The sequence below is a fragment of the Arvicola amphibius genome, chromosome 13 (genome assembly GCF_903992535.2).
Source record: "Arvicola amphibius chromosome 13, mArvAmp1.2, whole genome shotgun sequence".
NCBI lineage: Eukaryota > Metazoa > Chordata > Mammalia > Rodentia > Cricetidae > Arvicola > Arvicola amphibius.
Genome location: NC_052059.1, coordinates 51,268,235 through 51,295,574, shown reverse-complemented (window position 1 = coordinate 51,295,574; position 27,340 = coordinate 51,268,235). Strand labels below are relative to the sequence as shown.

Genomic DNA, 27,340 nt, shown 5'->3' with positions numbered 1-27,340 from the left:
TGAGAGGCAGGATATGATGTTTTTGCTGACCCAGGAAGTGAACATTGTTTAATCTTGAGGTTTGAGTCAAAAGCCATTGACTGTTCTAATTGTCAGCACTGACTAGGAAAAGTAATACCATAGTGATGGGTTCTGTTCCTTTTTAAATTATTTGAGTATCCTTTATTTGCACCCATTTTTATGTAATTGGGCTTTGGGAAGCCTTGAATCTTCAGTTGAGAAGTCATATTTCCTACTTTAGATAGAGCAACTTGCTGATGGGCAGCAAGTTGCTTTAGTCTTCGCTGGTGAACTATTTAAATAGTAAAAAGTTAGTATCTGCCTCTCTTATTTATAGTAGCTCTCACAGAAAATAAATTTCATTTTTGTATAGCATGTTATTATTTTATGTCCTCCAAAATCTATTAGCATTCATAGAGAACTGCTCTGTCTGAATGGACACAGTCACAGTAGCATTTCTTTGCTGCCTCAGAGTCTGGAACTCCAGGACATCTAAGACTTAAGGAAATGGAATACCTTTCATGAGCGGATCCTAAGTGGAAACAATAGTCTTGCTGAGTTTTTGTTGTAGCAATCATGACATCATTTAGAAACAGTTTTCACTTCCATGGGACAGCTTTTTTGTGTGTTTGGAATCATTTTCTCAAAAGTTTTGAGCCATTTTTAGAGCATCAGCAGCTAGCCTTTTGTGGTCTGAGTGAGAATGGTCCCCATTGCCACCTTTACTTGAATACTTGCTCCACAGTTGGTGAAACTGTTTGGAAAGGATTCAGAGGTGTGCCCTTGTTGGAGGATGTGCACCACTGGAGGCTGGCTTTGAGATTTGTAAAGCCGGTACCAACCCCGGTTAGCTTCCTCTGCCTTGCTGTTGTGTCTAAAGATGTATGCTATCAACGCTGCTCTAGTGCCTGGCTGGCTGCCTGCTTGCTGCTGTGCTCCCCCAATGATGGTCATGGGCTCTTACCCTCTGAAACTAAGTCCCAAATTAAATGCATTTTAAATAAATTGCCTTAGTCCTGATATTTTAGCACAGCAACAAAAAGCAAACTAAGACACCTACATAAATTGGTTTCTGATATTATTTCCTGCTCACTATTACAGCCTAACTTTTATTATATCCAAATGTTATTTAAAATATCCATTCTCTTTCACTGACCATGAGAGTAATAGGGCTTGAACAGGGGCTCTCTTTGTGTAACTCATCTGTGATTTTGGCCTTGAGAGAGACACTCCCATTTATTTGAACACCTTCCAAAGATATTCGTTCTTAAGATTCAGAAATTGGGCTGGGGCTTCTTGAATAGATGTGTGAGCCTTTGTCTCTTGACCTTCTCCTATCTTGAGCATCAACGTCTCGGCTTATCTGCACTCAGCGGCGGGGGAAGCATAAAAACACTGATGAGAGAAGATGACGGTGGATAATAAGCCATGCACCAGGCAAGCCTCGGGAACAGCCAGACAGCTGAGCGGTGCAGAGAGATCTTGAAATTTCTAGTTTGCTGTTTTGTGTATGAACCAAAGTTTGTGGAAGAATTTATAAGAAAAAAGTGTGTGTTATAGTTTTTCTTCACTCTGACAAAATACCCAAAAATTAACCTAAAGGGAAGAAGGGTTTGCTTTGACTCGCAGGTTCAGAATTTTCCTTCTGTGGTCGCTTGGGCCTGTGGTGGCACAGTATGTCATATAGGAGCACACGGCAGAAGGTCCTTGTTTACTTCATAGTGGCTCGGACACAAAAGACAGGAAGAGACTGGATCCCAGTATCCTTTAGGAGGGCACACTACTTCCTCCCACTAAGCTCCATCCCCTAAAAGTTCTGCGGATAGTGACAACTCTGAGACCAAGAAGACTTCAACACATGGGCCTTGGGCAACAGTAAAAATCCAGACAAGTACTTCGTACTCCTGTTTCCTGTAGATGATGCTTTTGCTATGGAGAGATGGTCGGCTGCTGTTCCTGCACACGCCCACGTCGCTTTCCTTACCTTAGTCCTGTTGCTTCTGTGTGCCATTGATCTGAGTAGCCAGGAATGTGATTAGAGGTTTCTTACACAGCTGAGGGGTTTGAAGCTAAAGCTTTTCCTTCCCTCCATCTCTTCAAATACCCTGGTCAGAAGGGTCCCTGGGTCTTTGTCAGGCACAGAAAAGGGCACCTCGCCTATCTATTCCTGGGTGCAAGATACACGGTAGGCAGCAGAACCCCTTTTCATCATTGCAGACAGTCAGGAACAGCGCAGGCAAGCCAGCAGGGTCTGAAGTCAGGGCTGAGCAAACCTCAGGCCAGCTGAATCACTAAAGCCAGCCACTCCCCAAACTGAGGTCAACGAAATGGAAGCTACTTTATGACAGTTGTAAGACCTCGTGATAGATGGACAGATTGAGTGAAGAAGCAGCATGAGGCTTCATCCGTCTTCTCTTCAGCCAGACATTAATGAGACTTGTTAATATGCTAAACAGTACAACTATTATCATTACCCCTTCATCTCCAGAGTGGTGTTTATGATCAGTGATGAGCTCATGTGGACACATTATCACATGTGCCCCTGCTGCACCCTCAGGGCTATCATGCCATGCTTGTCATTGTTGGGGTTAATGGTGGGCTGGGCAGAACTGTTGATTGCTTCCCTCCTTTGGAGCTTGCATGGTACCTATATCCACTGCCCCAGTCTAGACTGGCGTCTCTGTCTCTGCCACAATCAACAACTTCCAGGCTTCGGACAGGACCTTTCCTGCCTGTCCTCCAACCTACCTGCCCATCCCATACCATGTCCAGGTACTCCACCCAGCCAGATCTAACCCATCATACATCTGCACACCAGCCCACCAGACTTCATTCCACGTAAGCTGTTTCCAGCTTCTAGGTCTAACCTGCTTATACATCCTCTCTTATGCCCCAATTATTCTGTCTATATCAAACCTAGAACTAACAAAAGAAGTCCACATACTCAGTTCTCATCACAAAAATATAAACAATATGAAACATCAAACCAATATTTCACTTCCAAAATCCACTAGTCCTGTAGAAATCCATGCCAGTGAGAATTACCTAGATGAACCCAGGACACAGAATTTAAAAGAACCATCATAAACTTCATTTTAAAAAAAAAGTTGAAGGAATTTAAAGACTATACAAGCAGCTCAGAGAAAATAAGGAGGAAAATTTAAGAATAAATACCTGAGTGATGCCCGAGAAAACACAAACATAAGACTAATGGAAGTGACAGACAACCCAGGACTTGAGAGTGGAATTCAACAATGAGATAGAAACATTGACAAGAACCCAGGCTGACACAAAGATGGAACTAGAATTGAAAAACCCAAATAGCTCAACTAGAAATGTAAAGGAAAGCAGCAAGTCGAATGACTCAAACAGAAGGCAGATTAAGATTCGAAGAGAAAGTGGAGGAGCTCCGACAAACTAGAAATCTAAACCAAAAGCACAGGGAAGGAACATGAGAGAAAAGTGGGATACCACACACAAATCAAACCTCAATTAAGGTCATAGATGAAGAAGAAGCACCGCAAGTCAGTGGCAAGGACCAGCTTATCAAACTCTTGATGTGTGTCTCTCAGGAATGACTTGTGTAGCACATGGCTTGTTTTAAATCTGGGGACTTCTTTGTGACCTTTTGCTAGGTAATGAAGCATAAGACATTATTTTCCCTGCATTCTTTATTAATGAGGGCTGAGTTCTTTATTTGGGTGTGACCTTGGTGACTGCTTTGTTTATATTTCTGAGAATAAAACCTTCTTATGGCATGTAACTATAGTTTTGTTTACTTGATAAAAGTCGACTTATTGTGCATTCAGTCTGTATGTCTTTGGTACACCACACAGTTAACAAACAGTTGGTAGCTAATGATCTAATTTTAGATTCTGTTTTTAATTTGTGAGGTGGTGTTAGATTTTAAGAAGAGAGATTGTTGGCAGGCTTTCAAATAATGCAAGAAACTTAATTTAAAAATTATTATTGTGTGTCTGATGTGTGTTTGAGTGGAAGGTTACATACATGCTGAGGGCAATTTTGTGGAATTGATTTTCTCTTTTTATTTATATGAATTCTGTGTTATAAACTAAGCTCACCAGCCATGCATGGCAGGGGCTTTTGCTGCTGGACCATCTTGCTACCCAGTAGATGCTTTAATGTGTAAGGTGCTGTGGTTTCATTCTTACGGATTCTTACGGATCTGTTTCATTGATCCTTACAAAGCAAGTGAGGTGGTGGACAGTGCTTAGATGGTGTAATATCCCTTGACTGGTCACACCAGAAGAGAGAGACAGAACGACTCGACAGTACCAAGAACTTAGGATGTGTAGGGTCCTAAGGATGACCAGAAACCAAAATGGTATGTTTATTCCAGTGAAAAGTACACTATACTGCCTATTGTGCTTAGACTGACAAAAACTTATTAACAAGTGGGAGTAGTTGAGGAAACTCGATATTACCAAACAAAAGCCGTGGTGTATTTGACAGATGTATTTCAAATGCAAATAAAAAGTGGCAACAGTTCTTGTGAAGCATTCAGCAGCATTGTGATTGGCATATGTCTAGGCAAACATGGACTTTTTAATAATTTTAAAAATGACAGAACATGTTAGCAACTTTAATAAAAAACCTTAGCCTAATTAATTTTACCATCCGACTGACTAATTTTGCTAGGCTTGGTTTTAAGAGAAATTGAGAGACAAAGGAAAGCAAAACACTGGTTGCAGATGTTCAAAGCTGCTCAAACTGGTTAAAGAGATTAAATAGAAAAATCTGAGTGTAATTCCTCATGGAAGACGTTTCAATTGAAGGTTTTTTTGTTTGTTTGTTTTTGATTTTTCGAGACAATGTTTCTCTTTGTTTTTTTTTAGCTTTTTTTTGTTGTTGTTTTTTAGCTTTGGAGCCTGTCTTGGAACTTGCTTTTGTAGACCAGGCTGGCTTCTAACTCAAAGAGATCCACCTGCCTCTGCCTCCCGAGTGCTGGGATTAAAGGCGTGCGCCACCACCGCCCAGCTGAAGTTTATAATATTTATAATCAAAACTTTAAAATTATAGTGCTAAGGATATAACCCAGTTGGCAGAGTGCTTGCACCTAGCATGCATGAGGGCCTGGCTTCCATCTGCAGCACTTTATAAATGGCATGGTGGTGCAAACATGCAGTCCCAGCACTCTGGGTCACATGGGGAGTTTAAGGCTAGCCTGGGCTACTTGCGCCCCTGCTCGAAAGCTCTCCCAAAGTGCAATTTCAACTCAGGATACCACATTTGCTTTTTGTTTATCAATGAATTTTTCAATACAAAAGACCCAATAAGTAAAGTACAAAGGCAAGATATTGGGAGAGGGAAAGGTTTTATTTATTAGACAGTGAGTTACAAAGTCCGGTAGTCAGAACCTTTCTATACATTAGTAAGAATGTTACAGAATATAAAATGGCAGGGGCCACACTGTATTCATTGCCTCGGGAGTTAAGTTACTGTTATCCAGATCCACTGGGTTTACTGTTACAGTCTTAACCAAAGCCCAGAGGGCCTGGTTCCTTTTCCCTGTTCTCAAGTCTAGAAGCCCTGCTCTGCTAGTTCAGAGACCTGAGTTCTCCAGGCTGCAGGTGGGGCGAGATTACGCTGTTTCCCAGAGGGAAGGGGAAGCTGAAGGCCTGAAGAGCTAGTATTACAGTCCAAAGGGAGACAGAGAAAGCTGCCGGGAAATCCCCTCCCCTCCTGTGTCCTTATTTCTGTCTGTCCAGCCAACAACTTCCTGTGTCCTGGAGACCAGCTGGATTTCTCTGAGACTCTGGCCAGCTTGGTGGTGATGTGCCAGCATCTTTCTTGATTTCTCTTTGTTGGGCCTTTGCTTGTGTTGCTGAGACGTCACACCCAGATCTAGCATTCAGTTGCAGACTTTCCTTCAGAGTCAGCTGTTCGTTCGTTTGTTTGTTTTGTCTTAGGGGTTTTGGGGGGCAATAAAAAGTCTAAAGCAAAATCTAAAAAAAAAATTTATACAGAAAAATGAAAGTCCCTTCCCCCCAAAAAAAGGAAAAAAGAAAAGAAAATAGTCCCATATACTTGAACATCCGTGTATATTAAACCACAATGAGATGCCACTTTCTTGCACATTAGTTTGGCAGAAGTGAAAAGGCGAACACATCTGTGGATGGAACTGAGTCACAGTGATGTGAGGGGGGCGAATGCTGTTATGTTTCATGGAGAGTGTGACGTCACCCTCAGTTCTGAGTCAGCAGTCTTCTGTATGCATCACGTTAGATGGACATGCATGCTGTTTTATAATAGTGAAAAAGAGCAGGTAACTAACGTTATTGTTTAAAGATGGCAGGAATTGAAAACAAATGGTACACCCATTTTATAGAGTTTTGTAGGGTCACCAAAAAGAATAAGTTAAATTAAGTGATTCCTGGAATGATAGCTTGATATATATATTAAGGGAAAGTAGCTGTTATCTTTTTTTATACAACCTAACTAAACAAAACCCCTAAATGTATATTTCCCTCTGCATATGTTTAAAAAAGTGTTTAAAAATAAGGTTTATGAGGACACACCAAGTGATCTATGTCTGTTTGCTTAGAAAGGAAGATTGAGTGTGCAGTCACTAACTTCTCCCTTGTGTGCCCTCTGCATGTTAATGCTCTGTAATATGCATTGAAATTAATTAGGTGATAGGTAGACAGTAGAATGGAAGTTGTTTTTTTCTAAAAAATAATTCAAAATATATCTAATCTAATTTTGACTGGTCAATCCTAAAGGAAATAAATGTGAGCTTTAGCCAGAATGTCACATTAGATTTTTTTTGACTAGTAATATATTAGATATAAATAAAATTCTGCCTGGTCAATATCTATCATCATCATGTAACACACCTTCTGAACAGCACAGCATCCTATGAACTCATAAGAAAAAGAATGTAGTTGGTGAGTAAAGGATGTCTGCCTGCTCTGTTAATATTAAAAAGCATCACCAATTTGTTTTTACCTTGCATTTTATTATAGATTTCATTGTTAAGCTCTGTAATAAAAGTATAATAGACATACTTTCAATAATACTTATATGATCTCACAAAAGGACCTTTAAATATTTATCTTTTGTATACTTAGGCTAACATGTGGTTTCCATAGTGTGTGTGTGTGTGTGTGTGTGTGTGTGTACAAGATCACCCCCAAATTTTCCTTGTCTATATGTTATTATCAGTGGAAGAAAATATCTTTAGAAATTAGTTTACTAGTACAAACTAAACTGGTAGTTTTCTATTTTGTATACATTTCTTAAATCCTAAGTGAAAAGCTGCACCAAATTGTTTTATTGTATGCTTTGCCTTTTTCCAAGAGGAACTGCAGTCTTTGCCTAGGACGATGAACTATTTCAATATATTTAATATGAACTAAACAGATTTGCCAAGTTATCAGTTGTGTTTACAGCAGACATGTTCTCTCTGTCTGTGCTGGAGGCTCTGGAGAGATAATCTTGTGGGAGGCTTCCCACCGTCAGCCAGCCAGCTAGACATGTCTGTCAGTTCCTCAGAGGGGAGCTGTATATTTCTTTTCAACTTTATCTGTCACACTGAGTTGAGCTTTTCAGAAATAAGTAGATATGGTGCCACTCCGTGAAGGATTCACGGTATGAATTTAAACTGACAAGTCGAAGAAGCCGAACCCAGCACTCAGGAGGCAGAGGCAGCAGATCTCTGTGAGTTCGAGGCCAGCCTGGTCTATAGAGTGAGTTCAGTGCTATTCAGTGCTGTTGTTACACAGAGAAATCTTGTCTCGAAAAACAAAACAAAACAACAATAACAGCAAAAACCTGACGAGTTGAGTAATGTTTTTCCCAAGAAAAACATAAAGAGGTCCCCTTTGTAGTTAAGCTTCTTATGGGGCCTGTGACAGAAAAGCAGAACCAAAGAGACTAGTATATTCTGTCATGCTACCCTATTTTACCTTTGTGGCATCTGTCACAAAAATAATACAGTATTTTCACCTAAAAAATTACATAATCTATGTGAACTCAGTAAGCACCTAATAGCAAGAAAGGAATGTCCATGTCTGTCCTCCCACCCGCTTTGTCAATCATCAGAGAAAAATTCTAGATGCTTCCAGCTGTTGTGAAAAGCTTCATTGTTCTGTTGTAAGCCCAGAATAAAGCCCTGCTTTATTTCATGCTGTTCCTCCACCCCTGCTCTGCAGTTCACCTTCAGAGATATGTGGGTGCTTGCATTTGAGAAAGCTGAAGAGCTCAGCCCTTGGCCAGGCCTTGTAAATACCTGATTGGAGTCCACACTGGCATCACCAACTGCATGGGTGCTTAGATGCGACCCTTTTGTGTGTTCCCGCAAGGTGTGCTGTGTAGAAACTAATGTCTTCAGAGCTTTTGTTGTCCAGACCCAGCTCATTAACTTCGGAGGTGCCTTCCACATAACTGGCAGACATGTTGACAGCTCATTGTGCCAGGGAACTCTGCTGTGCCCCTAGACACACAGGGACTGAGCAGGAGCAGCCGCAGGAAGCTTGTTATAAGGGAACTGAACTGCTAATGCTAACAGCAGGCTGCAGATACCTCACAGTATTTCTCAGCAGAGAATTGCCGCCTATTTGCTCACTGCTACGGCCTTTCAGTGTTTGCTGTGGCGCCTGTGAGACTTTGAATCCAGGTAGGATTGGCATTGACCAGAACCCTAATTCAGAACATGATCTCATGTGAGTTTGGGCGGCTGTTGGAGAGGGTCACACATGTCAAGTTGATTGACAAACCACTAATGTTACATGTAATTCTGTTATGCAGTCTGTTTACCAAAGCATAATTGCTCATTAAATAGTTTACTTTTGCTTGGGGGCCTGAAGATGACTCCACTGTAGGAGCCCTGGCTGTCCTTCAAGAGGACCTGGATTCAGTTTCCTGCACCCCCATGACAGCAAACAACCTTCTGTAGCTCTAGTTCCAGAGGACCCGACTCCCTCTTCTGGCCTCCATGGGCACTGCATGTATGTGGTGCACAGACATACGTGCAGGCCAAACACCCATACACATAAAATAAAAATAAATAAAATCTCAAAGAAAAACAATTCCTTTTGCCTTATGGTTTTCTTTTGTCTTGTAGGAATTTATTTTGTCTGAAGATTATAACAAGATGACGCCTGTGAAGAATTATCCAGGTAGGAGTCGGAGCACTGTTTTTAGCTGGCTCTAAAACTATTTCTGGGTAGTTTTCACTCTCTCTAAGAACACTTCAATTATGTGGGGGAACAAAAAGAGGAACCCTGTAAGGTCAGTATTATCTTAGTTGTGAACTAAGTTGCTGAGGCCTGAAAGCCTGAGTTTCTTGCAAGCCTTGTTCTACAGAGGTCAAGCACAGCCCAGAGTAGGTCAGGGGGACTGCCAAGCCCATAACTTTGTCTTTCTGTCCCATGCTTCCTGGAGTGATACAGCAAGCCCAGGAAAAGCGGAGTCAGCCTCAGGTTGCTCCAGATGAGCCTCATTTTATGTTTGGGGAAACGCTTTGACATGTGAGGGGATAGGGTGGGAGGTGGGGTTGGGAGTGGGTTACGTTTCTCCTGCATTTTCAGCGTTGGCTTATTGGCCAGATTTATTCTGTCTATCAGGAGTAGTGTCTGGAAGGAGCCTGTTTTCAGACCAACAGTATCATGTAATCAGAGCATTAGGCCTATAAGACCCAGATGTTATTTTATCCAGATATCCTGACCTCATTCCTTCTTTGTGTTCACCCAGCATCACATCCATAGCCTCCAAAAATACTATGCTGTCATGAGTTTGGAAGGTTCTAGACATTGCATTCTTTAACATTTAGAGTTAAATTTCTTTCCCTGTGGATTTTTCCTTGTTTTTCATGCATCACTAATCAAATATTTATTGAGTACCTCCCATGTTCTGTTAGCTCAGCAGTGTAATGATAATAATGAACAGATGTGTATAGGGTCCATCTATAAGCAGCTTATGTGAGGTGTAGTAGTAGATTGCTCCCCTCCGGTTTTGCTAAGTTTGTTAGAACGACAGAAATCAATACCGCCTTCTTCTCGTGACAGCCTTTGGCTTGTTTTAACAGCTGTGGAAGTCAGTCTGTCCTTTCTCCTCCACTGTTCTTTCGCTTCTCTAGCATAAGCATTCTATGTCCCAACTGTTTATGATCTGGACTTTTGTTCTCTAAAAACATATTTGATTGTCTTACTCACAGTTTTGAGGTCTTGTTGTACCATTAGGACCTTTTTCAAATATGACGTGATGTGGCATGTAACTTTTAGCATCGTTCCTAATGATCAGTCTCTTGCCCCCATAAGTGTGAGATGGACTTAGAACATGGGACGAGATAGAGATCACTCCCATGATTATGTGCAGAGACTGGGCATGCGCGACACTCATCCTGTTCCCTGGTTTGCGTGTGTAATGAGAGGAGCTATCTTGTAGAGAAGCCTGTGTGCTAGGGAGCTAAGAATCAGCAGTCCTGGAGGAACTGGCACTCCCAGCTCAGCAGCCCACCAGGAACTCGACCCAGCCCAGAGCCGTGTGAGAGCTTAGCCCTCCCTCTGTTAAGCTTTCACTTGAGGTCCCCAAGCTCTGATTTCCTCTTAGGAAACCCTCAAGGATTCAGCATCCAGCTAAGCTGTACTAGCATTTTTGACCCACAGAAACTCTGAGATAATAAATGCTTTGTGGCATTAGCTTCAGGATAGTTTATTACACAGCAGTAGATGGCTAGCGCATGCATGTTATCTGCTGAGCAAGTCCTGCTTCTCCTTTCTCCTGGGCACTCTTCCAAGAGTGAGTTCTGGCAGCCATTTTCTACCCGGTGCTCGTGTGGGGTAGGTAATGATCGGTGTTCTCATGGGTTGCTTTTAGGCTGTATCCTATGTTTTGGGACTTCCATTTTTGTTTTTATGCCAAACCTTGGACTTCTCAATCTGTTACTTATCATCTCATTTAGCCTGTCAGCTCAGCTTAGCAAGATGTTCCAGTGTCCTTACATAGATACAGTTGTTAGTACATATGTTCCTGTTGTCACTATGTGTACTAACTCCCTTTTAGTTTTGTATTTTTTTTCATCTTTGTTAAATATACTGATGAGTCTGCTAGATGCGCATCTGACATGCCCACCACTAGGAGCCGTTGTTCTCACGCTCTTCCGTGGCAGGTTTTCTAGCATAATTCACGTGCTTTCTATCACATAATTACAAAATTCAGTACCCAGACTCCTGTGGATGCCTTCTTCACAGACACCCAGAGCTGATGGTAAAATGTTGTGTTTTCATTGTTTCCTTTAATGCAATGTTAAGTTTATAAGAAAATCAAACTTTCCCATGTTCCAGAGCAGAGAGAAAACTAAATCTCGGAGGGCTGTGTATACACATGCACTGACTTCAGAGAGGCTGTATATGACCCATGCCCTTAGCAGCAGGAGGTACAGCCTGAAGCCTGAGTAAGATGAAAGACTGGAACTGAGATTTCCATAGAAAGGCCACAAAGGATCCTATCCTCATGAAAAGGAAGGGTTGGAAATCCTCCATTCATTGGCCCAGGAGACAACATGGTATTTATTCTGATCTCAACTCTCTGTAGATGAGAAAAATCTCCTATAAGTCAAACCCTATCTGAAAAATCTTGCTCACAAAAATACAAATCTAAAACAATTATATAGAGCTAGAAGCTCTATGTTTTACAAAATAATCATAAAAGTAGTTATTGATCATGATATTCCCAAGCACCACCAGAAATAAATGCAGACCTCTTTAAGACAAATTGCTTATGTGTCCCTAGAGCTAAACAAGAACAGCTGGTCTAACCAAGGCTGCATGTGGGTCAGTGGCAGAGCATTCGCCCAGTACACACAAGGGCCTGGAACTGAGCTCCAGCACCACGGAACAGGCTGCAGCAGGACTGCATAAGAGTGACTTTCATCTTTAAAAGTGTTCCAGAGAAGTGCATGAAGCCATCACAAATATATGTTAGCAGATCATGAACAGAAGACTTAGACTGCCAACAACATTGGAACATGATCAGTAATCTGAAAGAGATTGTAACATCGCTTTTTAAATTTTTAAAGAAAACTAAGGCTAAGTGTGGTGGCATATGCCCACTCTCTCAGTCTAGGGCAGTCAACCTGGGCTACAGAGTGAGTGAGAGCCTGTCTCAAAACCAAACAGAACAGATGAACAAAAAAATCAAGGTAGGAGCTGGAAAGATGCTTAACTGGTTGAGAGCACCTGGTGTGCTTTGAGAAGACCCAGGTTTGGTTCCCAGTACCTGTGTGGTGACTCACAGCTGTCTGTAACTCCAGTTCCTGGGGATACACTGCCTTCTCTGGCCTTCGTAGGCCTTGACCCACAAGGTGCTTTTTACATGCAAACAAAACACTCAAACACATAAATTAAAAATAAATATATTTTTTAAAAAGGCATAGAAACTAGGAGCTAAAAAAACAAAAACATGTAATTAAAAGTCTTTTGCGGGGGAGGGCTTCTCTGTGTAACAGTCCTGCCTGTTCTGGAACTCATTTTGTAGACTAGGCTGGCCTCGAACTCACAGAGATCCATCTGCCTTTGCCTCTGCTTCCTGAGTCCTGGGATTAAAGGCATGTGCTAGCACGTCTGGCTAAAAGTCATATATTTAAAATGTCAAACTTTTAAAAACATGAAAAATACCATCGAAATTCTAAAAACCAGTGGGGAAATAGATTAGACCATAAATTATTAAGCTAGTGGTAGATTTGATATTTTAAACAGTATGTTTAAAGTATGAAGGAATTGTTAAAAATAGAATTTTATACTCTGAGAAGGCATCTTTCAAAAATTAAAATAAAATTAAAACTTTTTCAGTCATAAAGAACCCAAAGAATTAATTTCTTATAAACCTCCACTAGAGGAAATGCCAATGGAAAATCTTCAGGAAAAAAATAATGTCAATGGGAAATATGCATCTCCTCAAGACTGAGAACAACAAAATGCTCACTGCAGTGCAGTCTTTTAAAAGGATATTTACTAACAATAACATAGCATTGGTGTCAGATATTAAATTAGCATGTGTAATGATATTTATAAAAGTAGGAAGTAGAAAAATAGGTATATGCTGTTGTAAAGTTGTTATGCTAAACATGAAAACTGGTGAATTAGAGATACATACTCTTTCTTATAAACAACTGTTACTATGGTAAACAGCTATTAACCAATGAAATAAAATAGAATTGTAAAATTATTTCAGTGCATAAAAACAAAGGCCAAAGTAAGAAAAAAATGGAGAAAAAAAATGGAAAAAAAAGAGAATAGGAAGGGGATAGGTTTAAACCTAAAATATCAATAATCCATTAAATATAAATAAGGTAAATGTAGTGACTAAAAGTTGGCAACTTTTAATTAAGTCTGTTAGTGAGGATTTGAGATTCAAATATAACCTGTAGATAAGGCACTGTCAGTCATTTGAGAAGCAAGTTGATGGTAGAAGGGTAGAAGTCATACCACGAGAACACTAACCAAAATGAAGCTCGGGTAACTTTATAAATACCAAAGCAGATTTCAGATCAAAAATAAAGAGCGAGTCCAGCAGAAGGCCGTAATGAGTCTTTGTATGTTACTAACAGCTTTGAAATAAGGGAACAATGAAACTGTAGGGACAAATGGCCACACACACAGGTGTAGTCAGAAATTAACATTCTCTTCCCAGTAACTGATGGAACAGGCATGCAAAGGTTGTCAAGGACAGTTCAGTGCCTTTCCCAGTGGTCACCTGTAGAAATTTGGTTCAACTGAAATGCAATATGCCTGATTTCAAACTGCACACAGAACATTCTGCTAGAATTAAAACCATAAAGCAAGTCTGGATAAGTTTTGAAGGATTTAGACATATTCTAAGAATGAAATTAAAGTTAAATTTGATGATGAATATAGATCCTTGGGAAATTCTAAAATATTTGGGAGGTAAATAATACAATTCTGAATAATCCATGGGTTAAAAGAAAAACTGTAAAGCATCTGAACTGAATAAAAATGAAAACAAGGATAGCAGTATTTGTAGGATACATCTGCAGCAGCATCTAAGAGGAGACTGACAGCTCAAACATTGGCCTCAGAAAAGAAGCAAGGTCTCAAATCAGTGACCTTGGTTTACCGCATTGGGGGGGGGGGGGGAGGAACAAAGAAACCTAAGCTACCCGGAGGGGAGGGAAGACAGATTAGTATGGCAGTTCATGAGATATAAAGTAGATAGAACAGAGAAGCCTGTGCCCTCAAAGGCTGTTTCCTGAGTGATAAACTTCTAGCTAGACTAGCAAGGGGAAACATTGGAAATTGCCAGTGTCAGGAAAGAGTGACCTGAGTCTCTTCCAGAGGCTCCGTGTATGCAGGGTGGTAACGTGCCTTGAGCGCTGTGACCTGACACTCAACCAGGGGCTCCCTGTGTGAATACTGTATTGGTATGCTTTGATATAAAGAACAAATAAAGTCAACAGATCTTTGAAAGTCGCAAACTGCAGATCACTCAAGAAGAAATAGATGGTCCTAATAGCTCTATATGTGTAAGAAGAAGTTGACTTTTTAGTTTAAAACCTTCCCTTAAAGAAAACTTGTATTAGTGAGGGCTCTCTACAGCAGGGGTTCTCAACCTTTCTAATGCTGTGACCCTTTAATACAGTTCCTCATGTGGTGACCCCCAACCATAAAATTACTTTTGTTGGTACTTCATAACTATAATTGTGTTACTGTTTTGAATTGTCATGTAAATATATGTGTTTTCTGATGGTCTTAGATGACCCCTGTGAAAGGGTCATTTGCCCTCCAAAGGGGTCATGACCCACAGGTTGAGAACAACTGCTCTAGAGGAGCAGCACTGAGAGATTGAATCTCTCTAGATAGACAGCTCAAACACTGGCGTCATAAAAGAAGCAAGGTTTTGCCGTTGGGGAAAATATATATACATATGTAGAGAAATGGGATTTATTAGAAAGACTTACAGGCTGCGGTCCAGCTTGTCAATACTGGTTCTACAATGAAAGGTCCAAGAATTCAGTGGGTTGTTCAGTCCATGCTTGATGTGTGCACAGTCTTCAGTCTGTGGCAAAGTCCTGAAGAAGTAGCCGCTAGTAGCAGTAAGGAATGGACTTGCTAGCAAGAGAGAGCAAGCAGGCAAAGAGCAGATGCTTCCTTCTTCCATTCCCTCTATACTCCTAGACCAGATGGTTTTACTGATTATATTTTATGAAACATTAAGGAAGAAAATATGTGGAACCACAGGGACTCTTTTGGAAATTGAGGAATAAAAGATTTCCCAAACTATTGTAGGAAATCAGTATTTCCTGATACTAATGTTCTACAAATCAATATGAGAAAATGAGGATGCCATTCTCCGTACAAACAAATGCTACAGCCCTAAATTTTACTACATGCAGAAATATGTACAAAAGAATACTGTATGGTCAGGTGATGTTTTTCTCAGGAATGTAGTACTGGATTCGCATTAAAAACTAAGTGGCGACTGGTCGGTGGTAGTGCACACCTTTAATCCCAGCACTCGGGAGGTAGAGGCAGGTGGATCTCTGAATTCAGGGCCAGCCTGATCTACTTAGAAAGTTCCAGGACAGTCACAGCTAGATAGAAAGATCCTGTCTCAACAAATGAAACCACAAAAACTCAGTGCTGTGTTCCCCAAATAAGGGAAGTAAAACTTGGACAAATAGTTGTGCGCCTATCTTCATGGCAGTATGATCACAGTAAGCCCAGTGTGAAAGCCACTAATGTGCATCAGGAATGGAGTGGAATGATAAGCGATATCTATATCTATATCTATAGGTATATATAGATAGATAGATCGATAGATATAGATGTGTGTGTGTGTGTGTGTGTGTGTGTATGAAGGCATATCACAGAGCCATCAGAAGGAAGGAGCACCAGCATGCTCCAGCATAGCGAATGCCTGTCCCAAATGAACATATTTTGAAGGAACCCATGTAAGTGTGGTACTTACTACAGTCAAAGCTGTAGAGATGGAAGACGAAATGGTAATTATGATGAGCAGGGGAGCAAGGGAAGTTGTAAACTAGTGTTTGATGGGCTCAGGATTTGTGTTTGAAAAGATGTGAAAGTTCTAGAGAGGTGATGACTATCATATGTTAATGTGAATGTTTTTAGTTCTACAGAATGTATGTCTGAAAGTGGTTAAAACGGTAAATTAAATGTCATTTTCTATAAAAAAATTTTTAGAGAGATTTTATGTATGAATTGCCTGTTGATGTGTCTGACGCATAGTTGACTATGTCAGTAAATATGAATTCTTTTGGAAAAATCACTCCAAGCTTGATGACACATACCTAAGGCAGAATTGTGAGTTCAAGGTCTGTCTAGGCTGTATAAGGAGAACCTATCTCAAATAAAACAGCTTTGAAAGTAATATGGATAGACTAGAGTTGATGATAGGAATATGACATGACATAGTCTCTTTGAAAAATGTTCCATCAATTTTTCAAAGAGTTAAAATAGTTATCTGTGACACAGTGTTTTTACTCACTCCTATATGACTAGAATTGAAAAAAATGTATTGACACAGGATGTGTAAACAGATTTTTAGAAATACTATAATAGCCAAGAGAGGGAAGTAATCCTGACTCTTAATAGTGGATGAATGGAAGCGTGTGTGTGTGTGTGTGTGTGTGTGTGTGTGTGTGTGTGTGTGTCTGTCTGTCTGTCTGTCTGTCTTTCTGTCTGTCTGTCTGTCTGTCTAACAGAATGGAATGGTGATAACACATGCAATAGCATGTGAACTTAAAAACATGCTTAGTGGAAGAAGTCAGACACAAAAGGCCACATCATATGACTACATTTGTGTGAAATGTCAAGAATAGGATACTCAATAGAGACAGAAAGTATATTGACTCAAGTCAGGGAAAAGGAGGATTGAATTGTTTGGGGGTGAGGGAAATACTCTGGAAGTAGGTGGTGGTGATGATCATGTAATATGAATATGCTATTAGCCAAGGAATTGCTGATCTCTGAAAAGGTCAGAAGTGTAGTTAGTTTTGTCTCAATAAATTCATTTTTAAAAATGAACCATTGATAGCTGATACCAGTACCAAAGATGTTACTTCCTTTCTGTATTACAAGAAAGGACAAGTGTAAAGAACAGCCCAAGTACACCGATACATAATGAGTTTTCCAGTATGACCCAGCGAGAGTTATTACAGTTATGCAGAGCTGTTCAACCAAAAATCAGCATAGTCCCTCACGTCAACAAGCCAAAGGAGAAAAACCCTTCCGTATATGTGAGTGCAGGAAAGGGCTGGGGATGTAGTGCAGTAGTAGACAGCTCTCCTGGCCTGCGCAGGGCTCTTTTCTACCCCCAACACCACCACCTGGGTGGGAAAAGGCAACACAGGAAAAGCATTTGGTGAAATCGTGATTACAGCTCAGAAACCAGGGAAAAGAAAGGCACTTCAGCGTGGTGAGGCACAGCCTGCAGATCTTGATGGCATGATGGTGAGAAAGCTTGCTCCCCTGCTAAGACTAGGATCCTTTTCTGCCCGGTTTCCCTTCACAAAGCCAGGTGTCAAGCCCAGGTTTTCCTATGAGTTTCTGAAGTGTAGAGACTATCTGCCTTCAAAGGGCTCTCTTCTGAGTAAAAGAGTTCTTTCTCCTTAGACTGTTTTGAGTTTTTGAGATTTTGTTTGTTTTTCCACTGACAGCCAGACACTAAAAGAACTGACTTTGCCATAGAAATTAAGGTTTAGAAATTAAGGTTTACTTTGCTGGTGTGTGTGTGTGTGTGTGTGTGTGTAAGACAGACAGACAGACACACACACACACACAGAGAGAGAGAGAGAGAGAGAGAGAGAGAGAGAGAGAGAGAGAGAGAGAGAGAGAGAGAGAGAGAAGAGAGAGAGATTGATTCAGACACTCCACTCTCGGTCTCCACAGTGACTAAACACCCTGAAGTTGGCAGATGGTTTTGCTGCAGTGGGCTGCAGACAGCCACCCACACTGTCTGACGCTGCTTGGTAATCAAGGTGGAAAATCTACACCTTACCATACTCAAGAGTATGTTCCTGGCCCACCAGACCACTAGCCAAGCTGCAGAGTGTGTCTTTGTTCATTCTTTTACCTGTGTTCCATTGCCTGGCATCACATGGCAAGAAAGCAGAACTCACTCTTCCTGCCTGGGCTTATTAAGTAACTGAGAACCATGAGACCTTAGCCAAACCACTGAGCTTCACTGCACCTTTTTGCCCAGGTGAGCAACAGAGAGATGGCTAAAAGATATGAGCAGTCTCTTCTCACCCTGAAGTTGTGTGATGCAAAAATTCTTCTGATAGGGTTGCTGTTATATATAACCATGGGAATTTTCCCTCTTTCTCTCATGTACTGAGTTCTGCAAAACAGGTATTTCATTCTTATTGTAGTTACTTTTTTTTTCTGTTGTTGTGGCGAAACACCATGACCAAGTCAACTTATAAAAGAAGGCATTTATTGGGGCATATAGTTCGAGAGGGAAAGTCCCTGGTGGCAAAGCAGAGACAAGGAGGCAGTAACAGCCTGAGAGATCACCTACTGATCCACAAGCAGGAAAGAGAGAGATTCCACACTGGGAATGGCCTGAGTCTTTGGAAACATCAAAACCTATCCCCAATGACACACCTCCTCCAACAAGGCCACATCTCTGAATCCTTCCCTAACATTTCCACCAACTGAAGAGCAAGCATTCAAATAGATGAAACTATTGGGGGGTATTCTCCTTCGAACAGCCGCCATCCCTTTTTTGTAATTATTCTCCAAGCTTTTGGGTTCTGTCAGGAAACTGTCAGAAATTTTGTTAGGAGTTTAAAAATCAGATTTCACCACCACCAACAAAATCATATACCTTTCCTTTGGGGGAAGTGCACATAAACTGACCAGTGACTGTGTTGTAAACGTCTTGTCTTTCTTAATGTGTCTTGTGGTCACACCGATCCAATATCCCTAGTATGCTTGGCCAAGCTTTGGAGTAGGGAGTTCTCTGAGGAAGTAATTCTTGGATGGACACAGCAAGGATGTGAAGCGATAGATCATTTTAAAAAAGAAAAGATAAACAAAACAAGTGTCCAAGAAAAGCTGTTGTTTTGTCCTGTCCCTGGTGGCTTTGTCCTTTAGCCTCTTCTGAGGTGGGGAAAGGATCTAACAGTGGGCTGCATTTTCCCATTTTCTTCAAGATGCTTTCTTTATCATTTTCTCATCTTTTGATTTTTTTCAGCACATCAGAGCAGAGTGACGATGGTCCTGTTTGTTCTGGAGCTGGAGTGGGTGCTGAGCACTGGGCAGGACAAGCAGTTCGCCTGGCACTGCTCTGAGAGTGGGCAGCGCCTGGGGTGTTACCGCACCAGTGCTGTGGCCTCGGGCCTGCAGTATCCTTTGCTGAGCAAATCCCTTTCTCTTTGATGCATAGAAATTTGGGGTATGTGCATGGTTTTCTATTTTTTATTTACTGTTTTTCCTTGTGTGAAAAAGATGCTCAGAGACCTTCTTAAGGTACAAGGTATTGGGGGTTTTCCCACATAAATGGGGTGAAGTGGGGCAACATCATTGAAGTAACAGGCCTGCTGACTGCTATGACCAAGTTCTGACACCCAGACAGTACACAGTCCAAAGTGTGGTCCTCAGCTGTCAGGACTGTGGTCCACGGGGCTATAACCATCAACAAAATACATTTGGTTTTAATAAACATGTTATTTCCTTAATAGGAACCCCCCCCTAAGATTATAAATACCCCATTGGTGCTTAGAGAGTAGACCATGAGATTTCTGTTCATTTAGGAATATTTTGGGGGCCATTGGGATTGCTTAGCAGGTAGAAGTGCTTGCTGCACATGTTTGGAACCTGAGTTCAGTCTCCAGAATTTATGCTGGAAGGAAACAATCAGTTACCAGAAGTTGTTCTCTTAGTCCACATACACACTGTGGAACACACTAATAATAAGAAATTAAATTTTAAATATTTCTTGACAGACTGCCATGCCAGGGACCAGTGAACTAGCTGCCTTCTAGATGGTATCCTGCAAACTTTGTTTCAGGCATGAAACTCTCTGAATCCATAGTGTGATGTTCTTTCTCCCAAGTTGTCAGTCTGTGTACTTGGGGTGGGTACCTACTAATACCAGAGAAGCCTCAGTTCTTGCTGGCTGGGCTCTGACATGCCTAGCATCAATTGGTGTGTGACGTGTTTCTCCCACAGCAAGGAAGAAAGTTCTCTGGTATAAAAGGTAGATCCTACAATTCTGACTAGTGAGTAGGACTCGGAAATCAACACCATTCACAGATGCAGGAGCAGGGGACCTGCTTTGGGGTTTTATCTCTGTGCTTACAAAGTGTCTAGCCAGTTGTCAATAATACAGCAGTTTGCTGTCATCTCTTTGCGCCTGCGTGGCAGTGGGTGTGTTTATGAGTACACAGAGGCTAGTGCTGCCATTATTCCCTCACTAGAAGGGCAAGATGAGGGACCATCTTGGTGGAAGGTTGTAAATGGGGAGAGTGATCAAGACCAGGGACAAAGTTAACAGGAGAGGGAGCTTGTCCTTGACAGGGCAGCACAACACGTACATGCAGGCAATGACCTCAGGCATCAGATGAGCCAGCCGAAGCCTAGAAGGTGCCACACTGTCAGTGAGTAAGAAGGGGACCACTGTTTCTGAGGTATTCTGCCATGGACTTCTGCCTTGTCCCCTTCGCTCTTGGACATCAGAACTGATAGCATCCTGTGGCTTGTTCTGGTGCTGGCAACATCCACTGGCCATGTAATGGTGCATCTACCATTTATCTGTGTCTTACTTAGCCAAACCAGGCAGGTTGAGCACACATATGCCCCCAAGAAGATAACTTTTCAAACTATTTGAAAATGAAAAACAAAAATTGAAATTCAACTTGCCTTGACCATATCAACATTTGTTAAAGATTATAACCACTAGTTCCAAAAGTCACCTTCATTTTGTGACTGTTTTCCAGAGAATCATGTTACTGGTTATCAGAAGCCCATGTGTGTGTGTGTGTGAGAGAGAGAGAGAGAAAGAGAGAGAGAGAGAGAGAGAGAGAGAGAGAGAGAGAGAGAGAGAGAGAGAGAGAGAGGAGAGAGAGAGGGAGGGAGAGAGGGAGGGACGGAGGGAGGGAGGGAGGGAGGGAGGGAGGGAGGGAGGGAGGGACGGAGGGAGGGACGGAGGGAGGGAGAGAGAGAGAGAGAGAGGGGAGAGAGAGAGAGAGGAGAGAGAGAGAGAGAGAGTTTGGACAACCCCTTCCAGAAAGTGCATGCCCCACCAAATTCATCTTAACAGCTCCTGTTTTCAAGCCACAGTGCCAGCCCTTGCTCCTGAGTTTCTTTGCAGTACCACCCACCACTGCCCCAGAAATATTTTAATGACACTTATCCATAATTCACATCCACTGTTGATACTTCGGCCCCCTTTTGTCACAAATTCTGAAGCAAATTCTAGACCCTAATGTTATTTTATCTAAATATATTTCATTATGAACCTCTAAAGCTAAATATTTGTTTATAATCATAAAGATAGAGTTGCTTCGGGAAATTAATAATCCCTCATAGTTCTAAATCTTTTATTCTCAGCTTATGGTGCTTGCTTTGCAAGTCACTTTTTGTAATAGATTTGTTTGAAATTGGATGTGGACACTATACCTTGTCTAGACATTGTCAAGTGTTCTGATTCCTCCTCTGGAACAGCTTCCCCCTGTCTCTGGAAGCTTCTGAATTTGCTTTCTAGATAGTCCTCATTCTAAACTGACTCCTCCACTTCCATTGACATCACGTACTTTGTTCATCTACCTGCCCCCCCCCCCCCCCCCCGATTCTGTGTATGCTTAGCCTTTTGTACTTCCTCATGGTGATGGTTCTGTTGCTTCACCCTGTGCTTCCCATCAGGAGCCCCGAAAACTGGGTCGTCATCTTCCATTCAATCTGAGCACAACTCACAACTCCAGGGACTGCAGTGGTTTAGAAATTGGGGTTGTTGCCCTCCTCTTGTCCCAGGAAAATTAGTGACTTAGCTCCCAGCCCCCACCAGCGTTTCTGTTAAGGTTCTGTTTAGTGGCCAAACTTTAGCTGAGTCATTTTCCTCATGAAGGTGCAAAGTGGCCATTTTCTAGTCCTATCCTCTTTTTCCCGCGTGTGCTATTTGGAAGTGTCTGAGTTTCCTTACTAACTAGTGCTGTATATTTACCCTTGTAGGAAGTTTTTGTAGAAGAAAGGAACTCATCATTCTTGTCATTTTAATTGTCATTTTGTGCTTGAGTGTTTGTTTGAGACAGGTCTTGATAGACAGCCCACACTGTTTTGGAACTCACCGTATAGTTCAGGCTGCTCCAAATCTCCATCCCCCTGCCTCAGCCTCCTGAGTATTTGGGGCTACAGGCTATACCACCACATCTGACTAACTCTTTTTCCTTAACTGCTAGTTAGGTAGAGAGTTAGTATCCTGCCATCCTTCAGAGAAGTTTTTTCTTTTTTGCTTGTAATACTAGAAATTCTTAGGGTTTTTGTTGTTGTTGTTGTTGTTTAGATTTTAAAAGAATATATTTAACATATTTTAATAAATGTCATTTAAAAATATCAAAATATTGGACATATAAAATACTTCCCATCTTTGGCTAGTAAGAGTCATATACTGGAGTGTGTGTGTATTTGTATCTGTGTCTCTATGTCTGTATGTGTTGCTGATGACCAAACCCAGGGTTTCACAAATGATAAACACACACTACCATTGAGCTACGTTCCCGACTCTCCTCCATCTTATTTCATAGTTTATTTTTATTTTTCTAGGATATTTTATAGCAGTTTTAGATTCACAGAAAACAATTAAATACTGAGTTTTCCAGTTCTTCCTATGAGTTACAATCATAAACCTATGTTGGCACGTGCAACTTTCATCAACTTGTGGGCTTTAAAATCGCCATGGAAACAGCTGTAATCATGAGTTATGTGGCACTCTGCCTGAGGAGATGTGAACATTTGTCTCTTCACCCCAGGTAGGGGCAAAAGACGAAACCAAAGTAAGGATGCTCCAGAGTTCATCTTGGTGAACCAGTGAGTTTTATTGGGCCAGGGATTATTTACAGGTGCAGAAATTACTCAGCTGCGTACCAAAAATCCATTCCAGCCAGATGACGTTTCATGAAAGTTGGAAACCTGGACCACACAGCACAACCTGCAGGCAGCTCAGCTGCTGGAGGCGATCTCAGGCAGCTTGGGATGAGCCTCCTCCAGGTGCCTCACTAGTCGCTGCTGCTCTTCAGTGGCCTAGCTAGTTTCCGTTTCTTCTGGGCAGTTCAGATGCCCTGGACGTCTCTGGACACAGCCGTGTCCATTGTGTTGCCACACAGCTGCTCTGGAAGTGGCGCTCTGCTGTCCGTACAGCTTCTCTATGCTGGGGAGGGAGGGACTGGGAATCCAGTCTTCCAGGTTCTCCCAGAATCTTCACTTCCTAGGGCATTAAACATGAAACGTCCCTGCAGGGTGGAATGTTTCACCTCCTTTACAGCATCTCTGTCATTGGGAGATTTGCTCAGAGATCTCAGAGTGCGTACACAACACCATTCTTGCGAAGGATTCTAGAGTAGGTTAATTGCCATGAGAAGACATGCCCTAAATGTGAGTGGTGCCATTTCATGGGCAGCAGCCCCACACAAACATACACACTGAATGGAGAGGAGAAAGTGAACTGTGCACATCCTCGCTGTCTGCCTACTAACTGCAGGCAGTGTGATCAGCTGCCCCTGCGCCTGTCACACTGGGACTTTTCCTGCCATTGTGGACTATATCCCCTGGACCTGGGAGTCACAGTAAACACAGTAAAAACCAAAGTTGCTTTGGTCAGATAATTTTGTTGCAAGTGAGATGAGACTCCTGGCATAGTGGCACACACCTTTAATCCCGGCACTCAGGAGGCAGAGGCAGGCGGATCTTTGTGAGTTCGAGACTAGCCTGGCCTACAAAGTGAGTTCCAGGACAGGCTCCAGAGCTACACATAGAAAACCTGTCTCAGGAAACAAAAAATCAAAAAACAAAACAAACAAACAAACAACAACAACAAAAAAACCAAATGGGATGAGACAAATAACTAGCGTAGTACGTCCTTCTCACCCAGAATCGCTAGCTTTCTTCAGGGTTCACTTTTGCTGTTGCACATTGTGTGGTGTATGGATCTGAACAAATGTGTCCACCATCGTGCTGTCCTACAGAGGAATGTGATTGCCCTAAAGTTCCTTTAGTTAGTATTCTGCAACACCAAAGGCACTGTGTTCCGTGGTGGGAGCTCTCTGGCTGTCTTAGATTCGTCTCCTGTCGCTGTGATAGGACTGACAAGAGCGACCTGGGGTTTATCTTTGTTTCAGTTTGCTGTGCTGTCTCTGTATCTCTGCAGGTCGGCTTTGCTAGACAAGTGTCTCAGGGACTTGGGCTGTTAGGGATTCCCGTCAGTAACCAGTAAGAGTGGCCTGCTCTGTTGGGACCACACAAACAGCAGGGCTTATGTTAAATGGCTGCTTTCTGGAGTCTGCAGTTGTGGAGAAATGGTTCATCAGTTAAGAGAGCTTGCCATTCATCCGTGTGGACTGGAGTTCAGATCTTAGCACCAGCTGCCGAGGGGAGGGCTCACCGATGCTAGAAGCTACACCTCCTACTGATCTGATGACTTCTCTGGCCTCCACAGGTGCGTGTGTGTGTGTGTGTGTGTGTGTGTGTGTGTGTGTGTGCGCGCGCGTGTGTACATACACATGCTAAAATAATAAAAAATACATAAAATTAGAAGATAAAAATCCTCCACATTGAAAACAAAGTAAAATGAATGAATCCTAGGTTTCTGTGTCTTGAGTATCTGATTGTAGACCTCCTACTCTAGATCATTCGTCTCTCTGTCAATACTCTCACACTTTAAAGAAATTTTGTAGGCCAGACATTTAGCAGACACTTCCTTTAAAGAGATCAACCACCAAACTAAAAGGCAGGGACTTTGCACTCAGTAGGTCAGCAGCCCTCCCAGGCAGACGCCATACCATGATCAGGTCATAGCATCTCATCGGTACATTCCTCACTGATTTGCCACAGCAATAAGGGCGAAGCATGACCAAAATATATTATATGAAAAAAATATAAGTGAAAATTTAAAAAATCAGAACAATAAAAAAATCCAGCCGGGCGGTGGTGGGGCACGCCTTTAATCCCAGCACTCAGGAGGCAGAGGCAGGCGGATCTCTGAGTTCGAGGCCAACCTGGTCTACAAGAGCTAATTCCAGGACGGGCTCTAGAAACTACAGGGAAACCCTGTCTCGAAAAACCAAAAAAAAAAAAAAAAAAAAAAAAAAAAATCTAGATGAAGTGTTTCACTTTCATTTGCAGATCCTGAAAAATATGGTGAGGGTTCACCTCGCCCAAATATACGTGCTTGCATCAGAAAAAGTGTAAGTCCCACTCCTGACTCCCTTCAGGGATGCATAATTGAAGATGGCCAAGCAGTGACTGGTCAGCTGCCGCAAGGACCTCAGCAGAGAAGGTGCCCAGCACACGGAGGAGTTGGCAGCCATCAGCACCTAATGCCTGAAGAGCAGGAGGCAGCCCCGACATTACAGCAGCTGCAAGTTAGAACACAAAGGCCTTGAAGCTTAAACGTGCTGAGAAGGTGTTTTCATTAGAGCGCATTTTACCATCCCTCCCTAAACAACAACAACACCAAAAAAAACCTTCATAGCATATTTTAATATCTGGTAGACACGGCCTCCTATTGCATGCTGTTTCGATTTTCAAAGTATTATTGTATCTTCTTGCTTCTGTTTATTTTTCTGTGTGGAATTTGGAAAGAACATATCGAGCTCCAGAGAACATGTTGATATTTTTATTGTGGTTATATTAGATGTGTAAATTAATATGATAAGTGACAGCTCAGGCATGTTGTGTCTGACTGTCTAGCAATATTGTATGTCCTTCATTTTCTTAAGTCCCTTTTCATGTCTCCCATGTCCTATCTTCAAGTTCTGCTAGTATGGCCCTGCACATTCCTTGTTAAACTACTGTAGATGTTTTATTTTCTTACTCTCATAAATTCCCGCTTTACAATCCTTAACGATTACATGATAGATTTGATGTTGAAACCCGTCATGTGTTTATTGGTGATCACTCGGGCCAAGTCACCATCCTCAAACTGGAACAAGAAAACTGCACACTACTAACGTCCTTCAGAGGGCACACAGGTAAGATCTGAGCAAAGGCTTCCATCACCTGCAGCTTATTCTGGTGCTCCCTGTTTGGAGGTGGCAGAGAACAACCTGGGCTTGGGTATAACTACAGAGGACACAGGTCTGTTTAGCTGATTGTAAAATGGCTCAGTAAGAGATAACACCGAAACATTCTCTCCATCCTTCAGATGGGAGAAAAACCACTCTTAAGAGCTGGCTTTTGTGTTGCTGTGGAGAAAGCCAGTTCTGGCATGTGTTGAAGGGGTACTTGAGACATGGGACAATGGTTTAAAACCCAGGAGACTATCAGGACACTTATCCTTGTCATGCTTGAAGTAAGAAGACTGTGCAAGAGGATTCCCACATCCCGACAGAGGAAAAGAGAAGAAGCGAGACTACATAAGAGGGTACAGATTCGTCTTTCCTGTCGGGTCCTTGTTATAACAAGGTCCTCCCTTACATCACTAGTGTGCTCAGGATCATCTCTGCAAGATAAACAATAATCATTCGTAGCCCTGGAAAGACTTGAATCAATGACAGTAATGAATACTGCCATTTTATTTTATTTTTGGAATGTCATTGGCTCCAGAAAATATTCATTTTGAGGAAATGTGCCACTGCCTGGTTTTATGGTTGCTAGTGGGTTTTGGTGTGTGTGTGAGTGTGTGTGTGTGTGTGTGTGTGTGTGTGTGCACGTGTGTGTATGTTCCTTTTTTGTAAATAACTAACCCATGCTCTAGTATAGAGATAACACTCCATCTGGATGTCATAGATAAATAAAGGTAAATGGGAAAGGGTGTTATTTATATGATGTCCATTTAGTCATAAGGGATTTGCAGAGGCGGGGTGGTAAGAGGGCCAGAGAGATGGCTCAGCAGTTTAGAGTGCCTGCTGCTCTTTCAAAGGACCCGAATTCAATTCCCAGCTCCCACATGGGGTGTCTCCCAACTGCCTGTAGGTCCAGCTCCATAGATCTGACCTGTGTGTCTAGGCTCCAGTACATCCTTCCTTTGCCACGTGCTTCCTAGTGCCCATGTCTTCAGTTAATAGCATCCCTCCAAGGTAATCTTGATAATAAGAATAATCTACATTCTTTGCTTGTGCGAACCAGGAGCCCCATCTTCAGGTCACACTTGAGATTTAGACCACCGACACCATTGTAAGGGC

General features: G+C 42.0%; 1 protein-coding gene across 1 annotated transcript in view; it reads left to right on the top strand.

Annotated features, from left to right (window-relative positions):
• The window catches only part of Wdfy2 (WD repeat and FYVE domain containing 2), a 135,668-nt gene that overhangs the window by 79,836 nt on the left and 28,492 nt on the right, over positions 1–27,340 (top strand). The window contains exons 4-6 of the mRNA XM_038310175.1: positions 9,086–9,140; positions 19,201–19,351; positions 26,076–26,188. Of these exons, the coding sequence (XP_038166103.1) occupies positions 9,086–9,140; positions 19,201–19,351; positions 26,076–26,188 (319 nt within the window). The remainder of the gene's footprint in view (positions 1–9,085; positions 9,141–19,200; positions 19,352–26,075; positions 26,189–27,340) is intronic.